The sequence below is a fragment of the Conger conger genome, chromosome 5 (assembly GCF_963514075.1).
Source record: "Conger conger chromosome 5, fConCon1.1, whole genome shotgun sequence".
Classification (NCBI taxonomy): Eukaryota; Metazoa; Chordata; class Actinopteri; order Anguilliformes; family Congridae; genus Conger; species Conger conger.
In genome coordinates, this window is record NC_083764.1 from 39,825,788 (window position 1) to 39,842,504 (window position 16,717).

General features: G+C 40.0%; 1 protein-coding gene across 3 annotated transcripts in view; it reads right to left on the bottom strand.

Annotated features, from left to right (window-relative positions):
• Positions 1 to 16,717, bottom strand: part of LOC133129821 (guanine nucleotide exchange factor DBS-like) — a 100,551-nt gene that overhangs the window by 17,065 nt on the left and 66,769 nt on the right. For all 3 annotated transcript variants that reach the window (XM_061244163.1, XM_061244165.1, XM_061244164.1), the window contains 6 exons: positions 13,924 to 14,049; positions 10,540 to 10,761; positions 10,023 to 10,115; positions 7,657 to 7,735; positions 5,635 to 5,704; positions 4,770 to 4,867 (listed from right to left, as the gene is read on the bottom strand). In XM_061244163.1, the coding sequence (XP_061100147.1) occupies positions 4,770 to 4,867; positions 5,635 to 5,704; positions 7,657 to 7,735; positions 10,023 to 10,115; positions 10,540 to 10,761; positions 13,924 to 14,049 (688 nt within the window). The remainder of the gene's footprint in view (positions 1 to 4,769; positions 4,868 to 5,634; positions 5,705 to 7,656; positions 7,736 to 10,022; positions 10,116 to 10,539; positions 10,762 to 13,923; positions 14,050 to 16,717) is intronic.

The following is a 16,717-nucleotide window of genomic DNA, read 5'->3' on the forward strand; positions in this document are numbered from 1 at the left end:
CATTGCTGGAAGACATTAACAGTTTAGGAAAATGGCTCTATTTCATTATGTAACATGACAAGGTCTGAGAGCCCAGATGGCAGGGCTCACAAAACCTATAATAAACTTGAGAAGCTGATGTCTGCACGTCAAACACAAGTGTAACAGGTCCACAGTGCAGACAGAAAAATAGGCCATCAATTTATTTAAAACATTCAACAAAGTAACAGAAAAGCTCTCAGGATATTACAACCCTCATCAACTGAAAAATATACAGTTCAGTCAAGTGGCTCACATATTGGTTGTCGTGAATTTTGACTAAAGCAGTCTGGAGGAGACTCATTCTTAACATCAAAAATGATAAATCACACATTATGGAAAATATTTTTAGTATTCATTTTAGGATACAGACTATAAATATTTCACAATTTAACATAGAAGGCCAAACTACGCTACACAAGGACATCATTTTCTGTTTAACATTTGGGTGGATGCAGGGCAGAATTTTTTTAATTTATTTATAGTGTTTTATTCTTCTTAAAACACTCAAAAGCTGCAAGGGCCACTGGGCAGTCAATGTCCTCCAATCTAAGTTACGATACCAACATGGTGAAAAATGAATAATCTCCATTGCTAACATTATAACTTAGGCTAATGACTGTTTGCCATGTGTGATGTGGATGTAACGTTACTGTTAGCTAGGTACGTATACATGTAACAGTCGGCTATAACCTATTTTTTTTCCGTAGTAAGATAAAAAAAAAAGATTTACCTAACACACCCTACTTAGTTTTGGAGCTTGAAAATGATCACTTTCGCTTTGGTGGCTTTCCTCATGTAAATCGAAACACAATCGTTGATCGGCTACAACACAGCGGCCGGGAACTCAAACGCTATCTCAATGGGGCCCATAAAAACTCCACACAAATTTTTACTCACATTTGAAGGGCACCAGCTCTAAAATGGCCCCAGAATGACAGCAGTCGAGCGTGGAATTGTAGATACAGAATATCTGTCTCCAACAGCAGTAGCCTTCTGTTATATTTAGTTAATGAATGGTCACACAGAAGTTTTGCCATAGCTGCGATTGCCACCCAACTTACAATTTAGCTACCTTTTCTGTCAGGATCTGTGTTTTCTGTTATCTGTTTTATGTTCAGGTCCCCAGCGTTTTCACCTTTTGTTTCCCTCTGTGCTTTCCATAGTCTGTATGTCTCCCCAGTCATTTCCATTCATTCATTTTACCTGTTTTCACTTCCTGGTTAGCATGTGCACATGGTTATTATTTTCCCCTCGTTAGCTGTGTATTTAAACCCCTCTGTTTCTGTCTTTCCTTGCCAGATTGTTATGTGCTTTAGCCATACCTTCCAGCTATTTTTCCTATCAGTATCGACCCATTTTGTTTTCGACTTCTGCTTCCAGAATTTCCTGTCTGTACGTTATCAACCCACTGTGTTTGATTTACCGGTTCGCCCTTTTGGATTTTGTTTCTGTTTATCTGACAGTTTGGACTGCCTTGTTGGTTTTGACTCTCTGCCAGTGACCTCAACTACTCTTTGGATTTTCATTTGTATCTGTTTGCCTGGCTACCGGACCCCTGCGTGGATTATTGCAAAATTTTGAACTTTATTACTGTGGTCTCGCTATTGGGTTCACTGTTTTGTAGCCTGACACTTTTCTACAAGTCTGTTTTCTCTGGTAATCGATATTTGTGTTTCTAAGGCATGCACCGCCAAAACTAGCTTCCTCATTCTGCACCATTACAAAAAATAGGCAACATACACATGTATGTTTCCCAGCAATCTTTGCATATTAACAGAAAAGAAGACAACTACTGCTTTCAAAGAAAGTAGGTTACAAAAGATAACTTCATGAGTGTTTGTAATATCTCACCTACATTATCTGCACATTTGGCATGTTCAGAAGCTATTGTAAATAAACAAAAATAAAAAAGTGAGCAACCACGAAGTGGATATGTTTGCCAAATTGGCCATATATAATAGACATCCCTATGGGATGTGGTTTGGATATTAAAGTCTGGGTTTCCTCGCATATTGTTCATGTTTTGTTGTGAAAGTCAAGCAGTAAAAGTGACTTTTAATATTTTGCTTTTAATATTTCTGTAGTTTTTTGGAGATGATGCAGGGCACTGTGTATCTTGCCAAGTTTCAATGTAAGGGTCTAACATTACATTCTCAGATATTAGGGGGGACAGACTTCCTCGACATCCCCCATGTAAATGACGCCTATGCAAAAACACATGCTGTTGATAATCATGTCGATGCCAAGAGAAGTGCAATTTCTTAAGGGCACGTTTTCACACTTAAAAGTCAATCCATAAAAAAGAGAGACACCAAACCAACACACAAGTATTCCATTTTAATACTAAATTTGCAGGTTACTCCTTTGTGCTCCTGAACTATGTCAAAGACATTGGCAAAGATTAACATTTGACATTGCATTGTGATCACAAGCACCCTTTCTGGTATGAATAAGACGCTGATTGAAGAGTAGAATGAAATGCTGACGCCGATCTAGCAAGCTTTTAAATTTGTTACCTTTGGAGTAAGTGCAATGCTCTCTTGGATCTAAATTTATTCTTAGATATTTTAGGAATTTCCACACAAGTCTCGTACATTCCATACTCAAATCAGTGCTTTAATGTGAGGCCATGCTGTTGAGTTGAATAACATGTTTCACTCTCCCTGCTGACTTTCATCAAAACTAATTCTGTGTCCAGTGTTAGCTAAAATGCAAAAACGTGCTGTTAATGACAAAGGTCAGAGAGGAAGGGCCAGGCTGGTCAAAGCTGACAGGATGGGTGACAGTAATGCAAATAACCACGCATTACAACGTATCAAACCTCTAAGTGGATAGGCTATAGCAGCAGAAGACCAATAAGTCCAAATTTTGTATAATTGTTTTGATTTAGATTCTTTTCTGTACTCAATTTATCTTACTCAGTGGAACTAAGCCAACCAATAGGACCAGAAGGTGGGGTTTTTTGAGAGCATTTAATTGGTTCCAATACACCAGACAAGCTCAGTAAAGTTTAGAAAGGATTTTGGAATCCAAAGTACCAAAGGCTCAAATGAGTTTCATCCAGAGCTGCCTCTGTGTGTATCAGCTGCAAACAGCTTTATTTATTGTCTTCACCTTACAATATTTTTTTAACACCACAGAACAGGTTGCTAATTTAAAATGAACATTTTACACTTCCTCATAGCAAGACAGTTGTATGTGTTGTTAATGGACATTTTAATTTACTGACTCATTGTCTAACACAGTACAGTGGGCTGATAATGTGATAAGTGTCAATGAGTAAAAACACTGTGCTGTCATCTCATGTACAGTACTTGTTGAGATTACAAAAAGTGGGAATTCAATAGTTATTTAAGATTGTGACTTCCACAATTAACTGAAAGATTGACTCTTGTTTTGCGACCGAGGCTCTATTTACCAATTTACCCATAAATGTATGCAAAACAACCATCCAACTATTTTCTCTGGGCCTCAATGATATGATTTTTGGGAAAGTTCAGGGAGTCTCCATAATTGAGCTACAACTCCTGTCTGCTTGCAAATGATATACAATCTCTGTGAAATTGTTCAGAAAAGCAAAACACTTCACTTTCACACCACACCACTGTTCTCTCACTCATTTATAATCATTATACATTTGCTGCTTTGCATTGCCAATTCCACCTGTTCACCTTTCAAAACTTGTTTTTGTCCTGTGGACAATTTTTTTTCTTCTGAAATGTCCCTATATGTCTATATGTGAAATCAATTTTGCCAGTTTGGTTCATCTAACTAAGCATTAACACAGACAAGACTGCTGCCATCCTCTATTCTCTAGTGGGTCCAAGGTGTCACTCTTGCTGAAAGCCAAAAGGGCCCCTTTCTGAGAAACGCACTCCCCAACAGGTTTGCACCAGACATGATGGCTAAAAGCTTGCTGTGCCCATGAGGTGTGAAGGTGTGAAATCGTACCTGTTACCTCCGTCTCCATGGTGCCCACTGAGGAGCTCCAATCAGAATCTGAAGACCATCTGAGGGGACCATTCACGTGCAAAACTAAACCTGCCTATGATAATTTACTCAAAATGGCCGCTGACCATGTTTACACCCTGTGTACCCCCACCAGTCTGCAAGCTGGTGGTTTTTTTTTAACCCCGACTGGTAGCCAGACCTGAGTCAAATACATAATTGTTTTGGATTCAAATACTTGTCTGTCCTCGATTGATCTGGCCTAGTGTAGCTGAGCCAAACAAGAGGACCAGAAGGCGCAGTTTGCAATTTCTTCATAGATTTCAATACACCATACAAGCTTAGTAAAGTGTAGAAAATGTAGGGAAGAATACATTAGCCTGCTTCAGTGTTCTTGGATGGTCACCAAACACCTCAACCACACTCAGTTATCAAGGGGGGTTAGAAACAAAGCCCAGCACCACCGGGAGAAGCGAGAGTGGTCAATGGCTTTAAAATTTGAGTTTATTGGTATACTTTGGTGACAATAACCATTTTGTTTCCTTCCACATAGTTGCATTCCACTGCCTTGATACATACTGTAATGAAGACAATTTTGTCTGTATTAATAAACTGTTGTTGAACTAAACTGTGTGTTACTTCTCAAAGAACCAAAATGCAACAAAAAGAATTTGAATAAAAAATGATTATGTATTTTACCCAGGTGTGCTGGTAGTTGAAGTGGTACGTGCGAGTGGATTATCTGAAGTGTGTCTGCAGTAATGTAGTTATGTGCCTTTCAGGTATGGAGCAGGGCTCACCTCTCCTCTGATTCCGGGCTGGGCTGGGGCTCCCCCTTGTGGTTCCCTCCTTGCAAATGGGTGAGTCTGCCTGCTTCAGGGACGCTCTTCCCACATTTCTGACAAACAAGCATACTGCGCATGAACATCACGGTCTTACAGAAAACGTAATATCAGAAAATGATCCACCCTCAGTTAGTGAATTATGCTAATAGTCGCATGCGTACAAAACATAGAAGCAAACATACAGTATACACTCAGTGACCACTTTATTAGGTAGACCTGTAATCATGCTCGTTATTTTAAATATCTAATCAGCCAATCATATGGCAGCAACTCAATGCATAATAGCATGCAGACATGGCCAAGAGGTTCAGTTCAGACCAGTCATCGGAATGGTGATCAAAGTGACTTTGACCATAGAATGATTGTTGGTGCCAGATGGGGTGTTGAGTATCTCAGAAACTGCTGATCTCCTGGTATTTTCACACACAACAATCTCTAGAGTTTACAGAAAATGTTGCGAAAAATAAAACATCCAGTGAGCAGCAGTTCTGTGGGCGGAAATGCCAGATTAATGAGGTGACAGCAGGTCAAATAAGCACACATTACAACAGTGGTATGCACAAGAGCATCTTGAAACACACATCAAACCTTTTGAAGTGGATGGGCTACAGCAGTAGAAATAAAAATGATTAAGTCTAATCAATACCTAATAAATGATCACTGAGTTTATATTCACTGTATGAATCCCAACAAAATATAGAAATCGTATGTGCTTTTATTCCATCTATTCATCTTCTGTGATGCCGTTTAACCATTACTAACAGTTACACACTGCATAGTGAGAATTCAGATTACTTCGCAACAGAAAAAGCCACATTACTTTGCATTGGACGTATTGATAGAAGTGTGGTAAACAATGTCGCCAATTCTTTGGTGCAGCTGTCTTGCTTCTGTGAAAAGAATACAGAATGATCTCTTGCGACAGGCAATGTCTCTGGATAACGATACTGCTGGTCAATGATGTCACTGACCAAGCTGAAAAAGAGGACATGCTTCTCATTTGACCACCAAACATTTTCTGGACTTTGTCTTTGTGTTCCTCTTTGCTTCAGAGGTTTGGGAATGATTGTGAATGAACGCGCAGTGTGACAAAGAGGGAAAGCAAAGAGGGCTGCTTTGCCGGAACATACTGCGAGGCGATTTATCAAACTCACGATGTGATTGTATCACCGAGGCACACATCCCCCACCATGGGAGGCTCGGAATCAAAAATGAATTATAAACAAGCAGGGGGTACTATGACTATTAGGCAATACGGGCAATAACGATAGGCAATAAGGCTACAGCTCTTGGCCTAGACGGCCTTTCAGACAGTTTCAGAGTCCAGAGAGGTTTTAACCCTGCCTTATTCCGTGTCAGTTCATGCTGGATCTACACCGTCTACAGCTCTGAGTGTGATAATCGCTTGTTCGCACCCGGCGCGTAGCGGTGGGGCTCCGGTGGGGCTCCTATGGGGCATAGCTGTGGCAACAAGGGCCGTATCGCCGGCCCTTGTTGCCACTCCCCAGTCTTTACTGTTGTGCTGCTATCACAAACTAAAGGCTCACTCGCCAACGGTCCTCAGGCTTCCAGAGCCATCTTTGGATGAACATTGAGATGCTGAAGGATCCAAATGTGGAAGATTCCAGCACTTTTGTGTAGTTTAAAGTGGCAATACTTACATGAAAACAAATTAAACTGGCATTTTGTAAGATGGAGAGCAAGAAAGAGGAGAGTGGGGGGCTCTCCAAATTCAGAATCCAGGGGTCCACAGGGCTCTTAATCCAGCCTTGATTATTGCTTTTACGTGAATAGAAAATGTTGGAATAAAAACATGATTTACTGTTCTCTTGCCCTTTAATAAAGGTATCTGAAAGCCCACGCCTACCACTGGATAGACCTTGACTCCACAATCCGCAAATTACAAGGTTATAAATTGGAAAAGAACATTCCTAACCACATGGCTTGCGGAAAGAAAAATTAATGAACACTTCACTGATTGCAGAAAGAGAATTGATCACAGATGCTGTAGAAAGAACTGCTGCATCTCCATCCTGTACAGGTTATTTTGTGGAGACCAAGTGTGCTGACAGGAGTACAGTGGTATGAATTAATTACTCACTGCAAGCACAGCATATCTTTTAGAAATTCAAAACCATTACATTTAAGGTCACAAGGTAAAAGATCGGCAATCAAGAGTGTTTCAGTCAGAAATTATTACTTAACATTCTTGTTGTTGGCAATAGAGCATGTGAATTAAATTCTGTTGTATAACTAACCTTTTAAGGAGCAGCCCAACCAAGCAGTTGAGCTCCTTTTTTGCATCCAAAAATTGCTTATTTATTTCCGCATAGTAATTTCTTCTTTGTTAATTTGTTCAATTTGTTTGTTGGCTTTTGTATATGCTTCCACTGTAATTACACAAAAAATGTGATTTCAAAATAAATTCAACTGCTTGATTGAGCTGCCAGTTGAGGGCATGAAGGGCTTTAAAACTGTGTAATTTACTTCCAGATAATATGTCTTAATTTACAGAACAAGATCTAGGCTGCCACAAGATTGTGTATTGTCATTTTTTTGGCCGAATGCGAAACAATGGAAAAAGCATAAAATGTAATCTTCTGGGTCAAGATGGCCTCTAAGGAGGAATTATCTGCCTAGCCACAACCACTTTCTGGCCCTTAACACAGTTTCAAATGGCATTTTAACCGTTATGATAAAATTAAAAGCGTATGACTGACAAAGCACAAGAAGAACTGTTGTCATCCACACCTAACCCCCAACCTCTCGAAGGGAGGGCAAAAATGGCTGTGTACAACAGCAGGACAAGTGACTGTTTGTACAAAAACAGTCACCCTTATACCTCTGCAGGCCTCCAGCTGTCCAGTCAGAACTTTCCGGATCTCTGTCACCCACATGTTCTTCACCTCCATGGAGGGTGCCTGGGAACACAGTAAATTCTCTTGTACTACTCTCCTAGCCCAGTCATGTGGGCAGGTGACGGAGAGAACTTTATTTGCTTAAAAAATATACAGTTTAATACTTGGAATATGACATGCCTGAACATATGAGACACTTACGAGACTTAATTTTTGTACAGACCCAAAATGAAGGAAACCAAATTCAAACCAAATGATTCAACAGTATATCATCTCTCCTGTTATTTGCACACAGTCTGAGCCAAACACATGAAGTACTGTGCAAAAGTCTAAATTAAATTATACATTTGGTCTTATTTTTTGTTTTCTGCAAAACTGATATTAACAAACATTGATTTTCCAAAACATGAAATGTACAGACAATGTTTTGCTCGTCGTTAAATAAATCAAGTAATATTAAGTAACATATTAAGACCACATTTCAGACAAAAATTTGATGAGGGTTGTCAGGGAGTACCTGGAAAGACAAAAGGAAGTAAGACAGCCAAAGTCTGCAGAAGAACTGTGGCAAGTTCTCCAATATGTTTGGAGCTACCAGCCAATTTTCTTATTAAACTGCAGGCCAGTATACCTAAGAGAATTGAGGCAGTTTTGAAGGCTAAGGGTAGTCACAAAAAATATTGATTTGATTTTGTTTTTTAACTGTTTACTGCTCTTAAAGGATTTTTTTGATATTTAGACTTTTGCACAGTACAACATAATATAATCAATGCTAAACGACTATTAAATAAATAATAGAAATAAAACCTTGAAGGATTTGCCAGATGGATGCAGAACCTTCACTTTGAGAATGTTTATCTACCTTAAATCCTTTTTTAACTTATTTCCTGAGAAAAGAACTTGAGCTAGTAAAAACAGTTCAGAAAGGCTAATTCAAATCTTATTTTGTTCATTTCAGCCTCCAGAATAAAACTAGGATGTCCAATAGTCCGACTGTGTGGCCACTTCAGTTTGGTAGAAAGTCTCTAATATTTGATTGGATATGGATATCTTTTTAATTGCAGACACAGCCTCCAAATGATTAATTTTCTCAAATGATCTTCCTTTCCATTATTTTTCAATGAGAGTAAAAACAACCTTAGGTGGATGTTCCAAGACCACAGATTCATTATTGAAATGAGAACTTGTGAAGCCTTTTTGATGAATTAATCAAATCTGACAAAAATAGTGAAAATTTCTCAAGACAAGAAAATAGATGATGAATAAAAAAAAGAAATGGAAGAGCAATCTGTTGGAATAAAAAGCAGAATTCACAGTGGGTGTTCAGGACAGCACTGATTTAGAAGTTCACAGTATGCATCACCACAGAGTCAGAGTGTAGCCCGACTTGACGTCAGCCCAGCTCTCCTCACTCATGGACATGTGCTGCCACCTAGTGGCCACATATAGGAAGTGCTTTTAAATAATCTGGCGAGGAACATTTGCCTTCAGGTACTGTGTTAGACCGAAAAAAGCACATACCACACATATTCACAAAGACGAATATAATGTCTATGCATTGATTAGCTAAGCCATTGCATCACTGATGTTTTTCAATTAAATTAACAGAAGAATAGTCAGAATGAGGCTACCATGTTGTAAGTCCCTGCCTAAGGCCTTGCACACAAATGTTACGTTTCAGTTGAGAGGGTTTCACTACCCTGACCTGTCTGTACATATTACTTGAATGCATTCTGTGGTTTTCGTAGAAACATGTTTCCTTGACATCAGATCAAACTGTCTGCATTCCATGGTAACTATAATAATGTTAAAAAAACAGTAAACAACAGAAACAACAGACTGTCCAAGTTGAACTGTGACAATATAGAGATTAAAAATGAAAAATTAAAATTATATGCTTGAAATGACCTTGGAACAGGTGAGTACCACCAATGTCCTATGTGTTTATGAAGCTATGAAAAGGACTTGTTAGGTTTTGGAAAACCGCTCCTGTACATATTGATGGCTAAAAGCAGTTAAGGTTCTTAAACTAAAACACCTTTGAAACCCCTGATAGTATTGATTTGATGGTAGTAAGGAGCCACAATGAATTTCAGTGCTAGTGTGTGCAACGCCTCAGAGCCACGAAATCACTGTTTCAGTCCAGCTACTGCCAGGGCCCCTCAATTCTGGGACATAATTGTTATCTCGCAGATATCACCAGTGAAAGAGATGCCTCTCTTCCAATCTGTGGCAGCTACTCTGTAGTAATCTGCAGCCTGCAGTGGGAAAAGTAATCAGTGACTGATGGGTGAGTGTACAAAATTTCCCCCTGCATGTAACCCCCTCGGAAAGAATCGAGCCATTGCACCTGGATAATGTAGACTTCCTCTCTTCCATTGTACCACACTTCAAACTTTTTTGCATCCCCCTTCACGTTTTCCGTGATTCCAACCACGCTCATCTGGAAACAGAGACGGGGAGATGGTTAAGAAGACACAAGCGCAGTGCTGTTCAGCGCAGTACACTGGCATTTCTGATTCATGTTGACAGGAGGTCACCGCCATCTTATGTCAATGACAGATGACGTGACAGATTCCTGCATATTCAACAGGAGAGATTTTTTTTAACCTTTATTTAACCGGGAAAATAAAGAGATACAAAGTCTCTTTTACAGTGCCCTGGCCGGGAGGACAGCAGTAACCATTCAAATATTCACATTACAATGAAAAACAATACAGCATTTAAATACACTACATTACATTACATTATTGCCATTTGGCAGACACTCTTGTGGTGTCCGGTGTTTAGGCACGGTGTTTCGGGTTCGGGGGGTTTGGGGGTCTGGGTGTGGGCTTGGTGGACTGAACTGAGGGAAGAGGGCTCACGTTCAGAGAGTGCTTGAAGCTGTAGGAGGGCGACTTCTCTAGTCCATCCGAGGGCTCCTCTCGGCGCTTGCAGAAGAGGAGCAGCTTGCTGTAGAGGAAGAGGTGCCTCTGCATGGGCTTGAAGCGGGCCAGGTCCTTCACCTTGCTGTGGCCCTTCTTGTGGTCAGTCCACACACTGAAGGAGCCCTGCATCAGCAGCCTGCCCAGATCACTCAGGTCGCTCTGAGGAGAGAGACGCGGAGCCGTATTTTATTTCTTCAGCAAACGTTTTTATACACACACAATTTAGACAGTGACACAAAGGGTTTGCTACAAAATATTGAGTCTGATGATATGTCAGTTTATATAAATTTGTCCAATTACGTTTGGTCCCCTAAAATTGGGGTGACTATGTATAAAAAGGGTAGTAATTTCTACACCAGTGCTACTCGACTCCACGCCCTGCAGGTCGCAGTGTCTGCTGGCATTTGCTTCAACCATGTGGCACATCACCTGATTTCAGAAATTAGCTTATTATCTGAACCAAACAGGTAAAATAATTACTGAAAACAGGTGGTGTAGCGCAAGTTAGGGGCAAATACCTGCAGACACTGAAGCCAGTTCAGAGTTCAGTAGCGCTGTCCTACACGGTTCACCCAATATGGATGTAAAAACCCTCAAATTAAGTCTGCACTTTAACCACAAATTAAGTGCGTTATTTTACTTGTTTGCTGAAGTTCAGAACAAAAAAATTATAATAATGTGTCACTGTTGAAATACTTATGGACTGCACAGCTCCAAAGTATGTAAAACACCAGACCCAGATGTAAGACCAAGGCATAACTTTTCTTATAGAGTCTTTATTTAAATAAAGGCAAGTCAGACAGGTGGGGTTCAGTAGCCAACAAACAGAGATAGCAGGGAATAGGCGGTTTCTATGTAATAGTCCAATGGGTCAAATCTCCAGCAAACAGGTACAATACGGACGTAGTCGCAGTCACAGGCGAAGGGTCAAAAACAAACAGGCAAATCAGACAGAATCGGAATCCAAAGAAAGAAGTTGGAAAAACAGGTTGGTACACAGCGGTTCAGAGCTATACAGATGGGATAAGCAGAATGCGGAAGTCGAAAACAAAAAGGGTATCAGGTATCAATCAGATATAAACGCTGGAAGGTATGGATTTGAAACACAACATACATACATCTGGCGACATACTACGCCAAAACGAGGGGTTTTCATAAGACAGGTATCAAGAGGGAATGGCATGGGAAACAATCAGAAAGTGAAAATGCAGGTGAAACGAATAACAATGAATTTAGAGGATACTAAAACACGAAACGCTGTTGAATGAGCATTCCTGAACGCATTTGAATTGGCCAAAACCTACCTGACTTCTGTCTCGAGTGAGGCTTAAGACATAGTCTGTTTGTAAACTCTGTGCGCAATCCATTACTTACAAATAATGTTACTAAATAAATTATATTGTGTAATAAATACTTTTTTTTAAATATACAGCTCTGGAAAGACCACTGCAAAATTATCAGTTTCTCTGGTTTTACTATTTATAGATATGTGTTTGAGTAAAATGGACATTTTAGTTTTATTCTATAAACTACTGACATTTCTCCCAAATTACAAATAAAAATATTGTCCTTTAGAACATTTATTTTCAGAAAATGACCAAAAAAAAAAAAAAAAAAAAGCAGCTTGGCTTAGTTTGATGGCTTGTGACCATTCATCTTCCTCTTGATCACATTCCAAAAGTTTTCAATGGGGTTCAGGTCTGGAGATTGGGCTGGCCATGACAGGGTCTTGATCTGGTGGTCTTCCATCCACACCTTGATTGACCTGGCTACGTAGCATGGAGCATTGTCCTGCTGAAAGAGCCAATCCTCTGAGTTGGGGAACATTGTCAGAGCAGAAGGAAGCAGGTTTTCTTCAAGGATAACCTTGTTCATGGCTTGATTCATGTGTCCTTCACAAAGACAGATCTGCCCGATTCCAGCCTTGATGAAACACCCCCAGATTATCACCGATTCTCCACCAAATTTCACAGTGGGTGCTGAGACACTGTGGCTTGTAGGCCTCTCCAGGTCTTCGTCTAACCATTAGATAGTGTTGGGCAAAGCTGAAAATTTGACACATCAGAGAAGATGACCATCCTTCAGTCCTCTACGGTCCAATCCTGATGGTCTTTCCAAAACCGGCTTTTTTCCAGCTTTGCACAACTTCAGCCCTGCCCCTAGGAGTCTGTTTGAACCTGACAAACTGTCCTCACCATGCACTTCACCCCTGCTGCCGTTCTTTTTGTAGGTCACCTGATGTCATCCTATGGTTGTTGAGTGACATTCAAATGAGTTCCCGGTCATCGCGGTTTGTGGAGAATCGTTTTCATCCTCTGCCGGTCTGTAGCTTTGTTGTCCTCAATGTCTGCTGCTTGACCTTGTTCTTATGAACTGCCATCTTTGAAATTCAACTTCAAAGATGTTGGAAGCAACTTTATGCTCACTGTATCCCTCTGCTAGTAAAGCCAGAACTGAACCCTTCTTTTCATCACTCAAAACTTATATTTTCAACTCTTTTGGCATGGTCAATAGTTCTTTTTTGATTCCAATTACTTTTGAGGTACTACTAGCACTGTTTTTTGCCTTCTAGCTGGTCCTATTGCAAGAGGATAGTGATGACCACAGCAGTGGTTTTTATACTTTTCCTTGTGTAACAGGTGAGAAATTGCCTGAGTCCGAGGTGGGATTTGAACCCCGGCCTCTCACTTGTCCAAATATTTGTTGAACGAACGCGTTACCAGTCAGCTAAAGACGAACTCGCCTCTAGCCAAGGGCAACAACGTTCTTTTGAATTTGAGGGTTACGTCATCGGGGAGTGTTGTCGCGATAACCTGCCACCAGCCTTCGCCTTCACTGCACTTCACCATGCTTACTAGCGAACTAGCTGAGCTAACCATGCTACACTTGCAAAATAAGATTTGGTTCTGGTGATCACCTAGTCAGTACCTCATTATGTAGAATGAGGTGTGCTTGTGTTGGAACTCGACAGACTCTGGAATGGAATGGCTGCCAGACATGTAGAGATACTGATTAAAGAAAACATTGGAGTGGTCTCTTAAGTGTTTCCAGAGCTGTATATATTGCAACCATTTTATACATGGCAGGGGTGGTCACACATTTAAGCAATACGGCATGCAAAGCCGTGCTATATTGTCATTATAGTCATGGCTATGGGGGGCTGCGGCCACTTTTCTCGTCCTGTCGAATCACCCCCATAGCCATGTCAGTATTCACGATATATCATGGCCATATTGCTTAAACTTGCGGCCAAACCTGCAATGCCATTTCACATTATGTTTGCCACAGGTTCCAGGTACAAATCCTACAAACAGCACCCACCTGAAACCCTGTGATGGAAATCTGATGCATTGAATCGTTGACTGACTTTATGATGTCCAGAACTGTCGCCAGGGCATCCTCCAGCTCCACCTTGCCAACTGAGCTCTCACTGCACTTGAGCATCTCCTGGTTGAGGAAATCGAGGAAATAACAATCAGAACTGTCATATTGAACAGCTAATTTGAAATGATTCTGCTGCTCTAGCCTATCCATTAGAGGTTTGATGCATTCTGGCGTCAGAGATGTTCTTCTGCATACCACTGTTGTAATTCGTGGTTACTGTCATCTTCCTGTCAGCTTTGAACAGTCTGGCCCTTCTCTGACCGCTCTCAATAACAACACTTTTCTGCCTGCAAAACTGTTGCTCACTGGGTTTTTAATTTAAAATGTTTTTTTTTTTTAACCATTTTCTGCAAACTTTAGAGACATTGTGCAAAATGTGCTCACCACTGGGCAGATTGTTCAAGATTCAAACTTCTCAAAGAACTCACAATCATAGGCTTGTGCACTGTAAAGTGTATTGGCAATTTAGCATATTAAAGTTAGGCAATATACAAATTTTCAACTTTTCTAAAGCATGCTTTATTTCCAACATGTCCAATGTGTCGCATTTGGTACCACATATTTTGTAACACTTTCAACATAGCTTGCCCACAAACTGTCGGTACGTAGCATACAATTCTTTAAACTAGTGTGATTAATTGATAGACTCTGCATTGAAGCGAATATTGTAGAGTACAGAGTGTATATTGCTACGATCTCATTCAGATAGGCCTACTGTATGTTGTTCTGGATAAAAGCGTTGAAGCAGATATACACTTAGTGAGCACTTTATTAGGTATTTCACTTATTTTTTAGACTTATTAAGTCTTCTGCTGCTGTAGCCTATCCACTTAGAGGTTTGATGCGGAGTGTGTTCAGAGATGCTCTTCTACATACCACTGTTATAATGTGCGGGGATTTATGATACTGTCACCTTCCTGTCAGCTTTGACCAGTCTGGCCCTTCTCCTCTTACCTCTCTCATTAACAACACATTTCTGCCCACAGAACTGCTGCTCACTGGATGTTTTTTGTTAGCGGCTAGCGGATTTCCATGTTCCACTATGTTGTGTTCTGAACAGACCTTGGGGAAGCGGCCACTTTCACCAGAATTTAATGTCTGTTCAATTGTAGTTTTCCCCTAAGGAATGTGGTTTATGACTATGGTTGCTTATTGGCCATCCATTTACATTTACATTTTTGTCATTTGGCCGACGCTTTTAATCCAAAGCGACTTACAAGTGCATAGGTTCTTCCACAAGTCAAAGCATCACATCCATAACTAGGAAAATACACATGAAATGCTGTTCTCAACATATAGTCATCATAAGTGCAAATTCTTTTTTCTTTTTTTTTGGGGGGGGGTTAGACAAGGAGGATAGGGATATCAGAAAGGGGGGCGGGGGAAATCAGGAGGGAGGACTAAGGTAGAGTTTGAACACTTTGATTGATGTTAATTGGAACAATAATTATAGAGAAAACGGCTGTGTTTGGAAGACCACTCATCAAGATACCTCAAGATGTTCCGAATAGCACCAAAAGCACAACTACAGTTTTGCACCCTATGCAGGTAATTCTATAAAATCTTGACTTGTCTTCTTGTTATATAGGAAAACTAAAAACTAACGACTAATAAGTAAATTGCCAACAAATCTCAGGTGGAAGAATGTATGCTTTCTAGCATTCTCTGGATAAGAATAACTGCTAACATAGGTCTACTGTACAAACTCATGTCCTTCCAAAATTAATGTTATTCTTATTTTTATTCAAGTTCATCTAGACATAAATCATATACAGTACATTTAAATCGTAAGGCTTTAAAGGGTAATTACACCCAAGATTTTTTAACTGTAAACCTGTTTGCATGCCTACTTTATAGTGAAACATTTTAATCCATTCCATTATTTCAATATTTATGAAATAATATCACTTTGGCTTAAAAGACTGGTAAGAGACAGCATATAAATTTAGAAAAATGCGATCTGTAGTGCCCCGGCCGAATCGTGACTTGGGTACGGTGATGTCATATATGGATGTTAATCAGATATTCAGATGGAAAATTGTTGTTGTTGTTGTAAATCGTGTAGAGGGCAGAGCCAGGCTGAAACAGCAAGTGCAATTACGCTTAAAGACATGCTGAAATGGAAGTTACAGCAGCACTAGCTTCTGCGATGTGACATAGCGACTGAAACTGCTCTTTCAGGGGGGATTTTTGGAGGGTGGGGAGTCGATTTGACTGACCTTAAATGAGGGGAAACAGAGCCGTAGCCTATTGCTCTCGGTGGAAGAATACATGCTGTTGCGTGAAAGGATATTGATTGGAGGGGAATAGAAAATTGATAGACATTTGACCTAAATACACGCCCGCAAGTACACAATGATGTCAAATGTAGTAAAATCTTGTTTTCCACATAGTCGATGGAGACATATTTGTGTGGTTATGAAGAATGGTTATGACTAAATTGAGGAAAAAGTGAATTTCGATTTCAGCTTGTCTTTAAATATGGTCTTCATTGACAAAGCACTTTTGGAACTTTCAGCATGACAAAACTTATAAACAGTTTACTAAACAGGCAACAATTACCATGGTAACAGATATCTTTGTTAATATTTGAAGCTCAATATAGGCTAGCCAGCTAACCAGAATCTTTCCTTCTCTGACTTGGTCTAAGCTGTTGAAATAACGTAATGGTTACGGTCTAAATTAAACAAACCACTACACTACATTCAACCACAGTTGTAAGTATTCACCA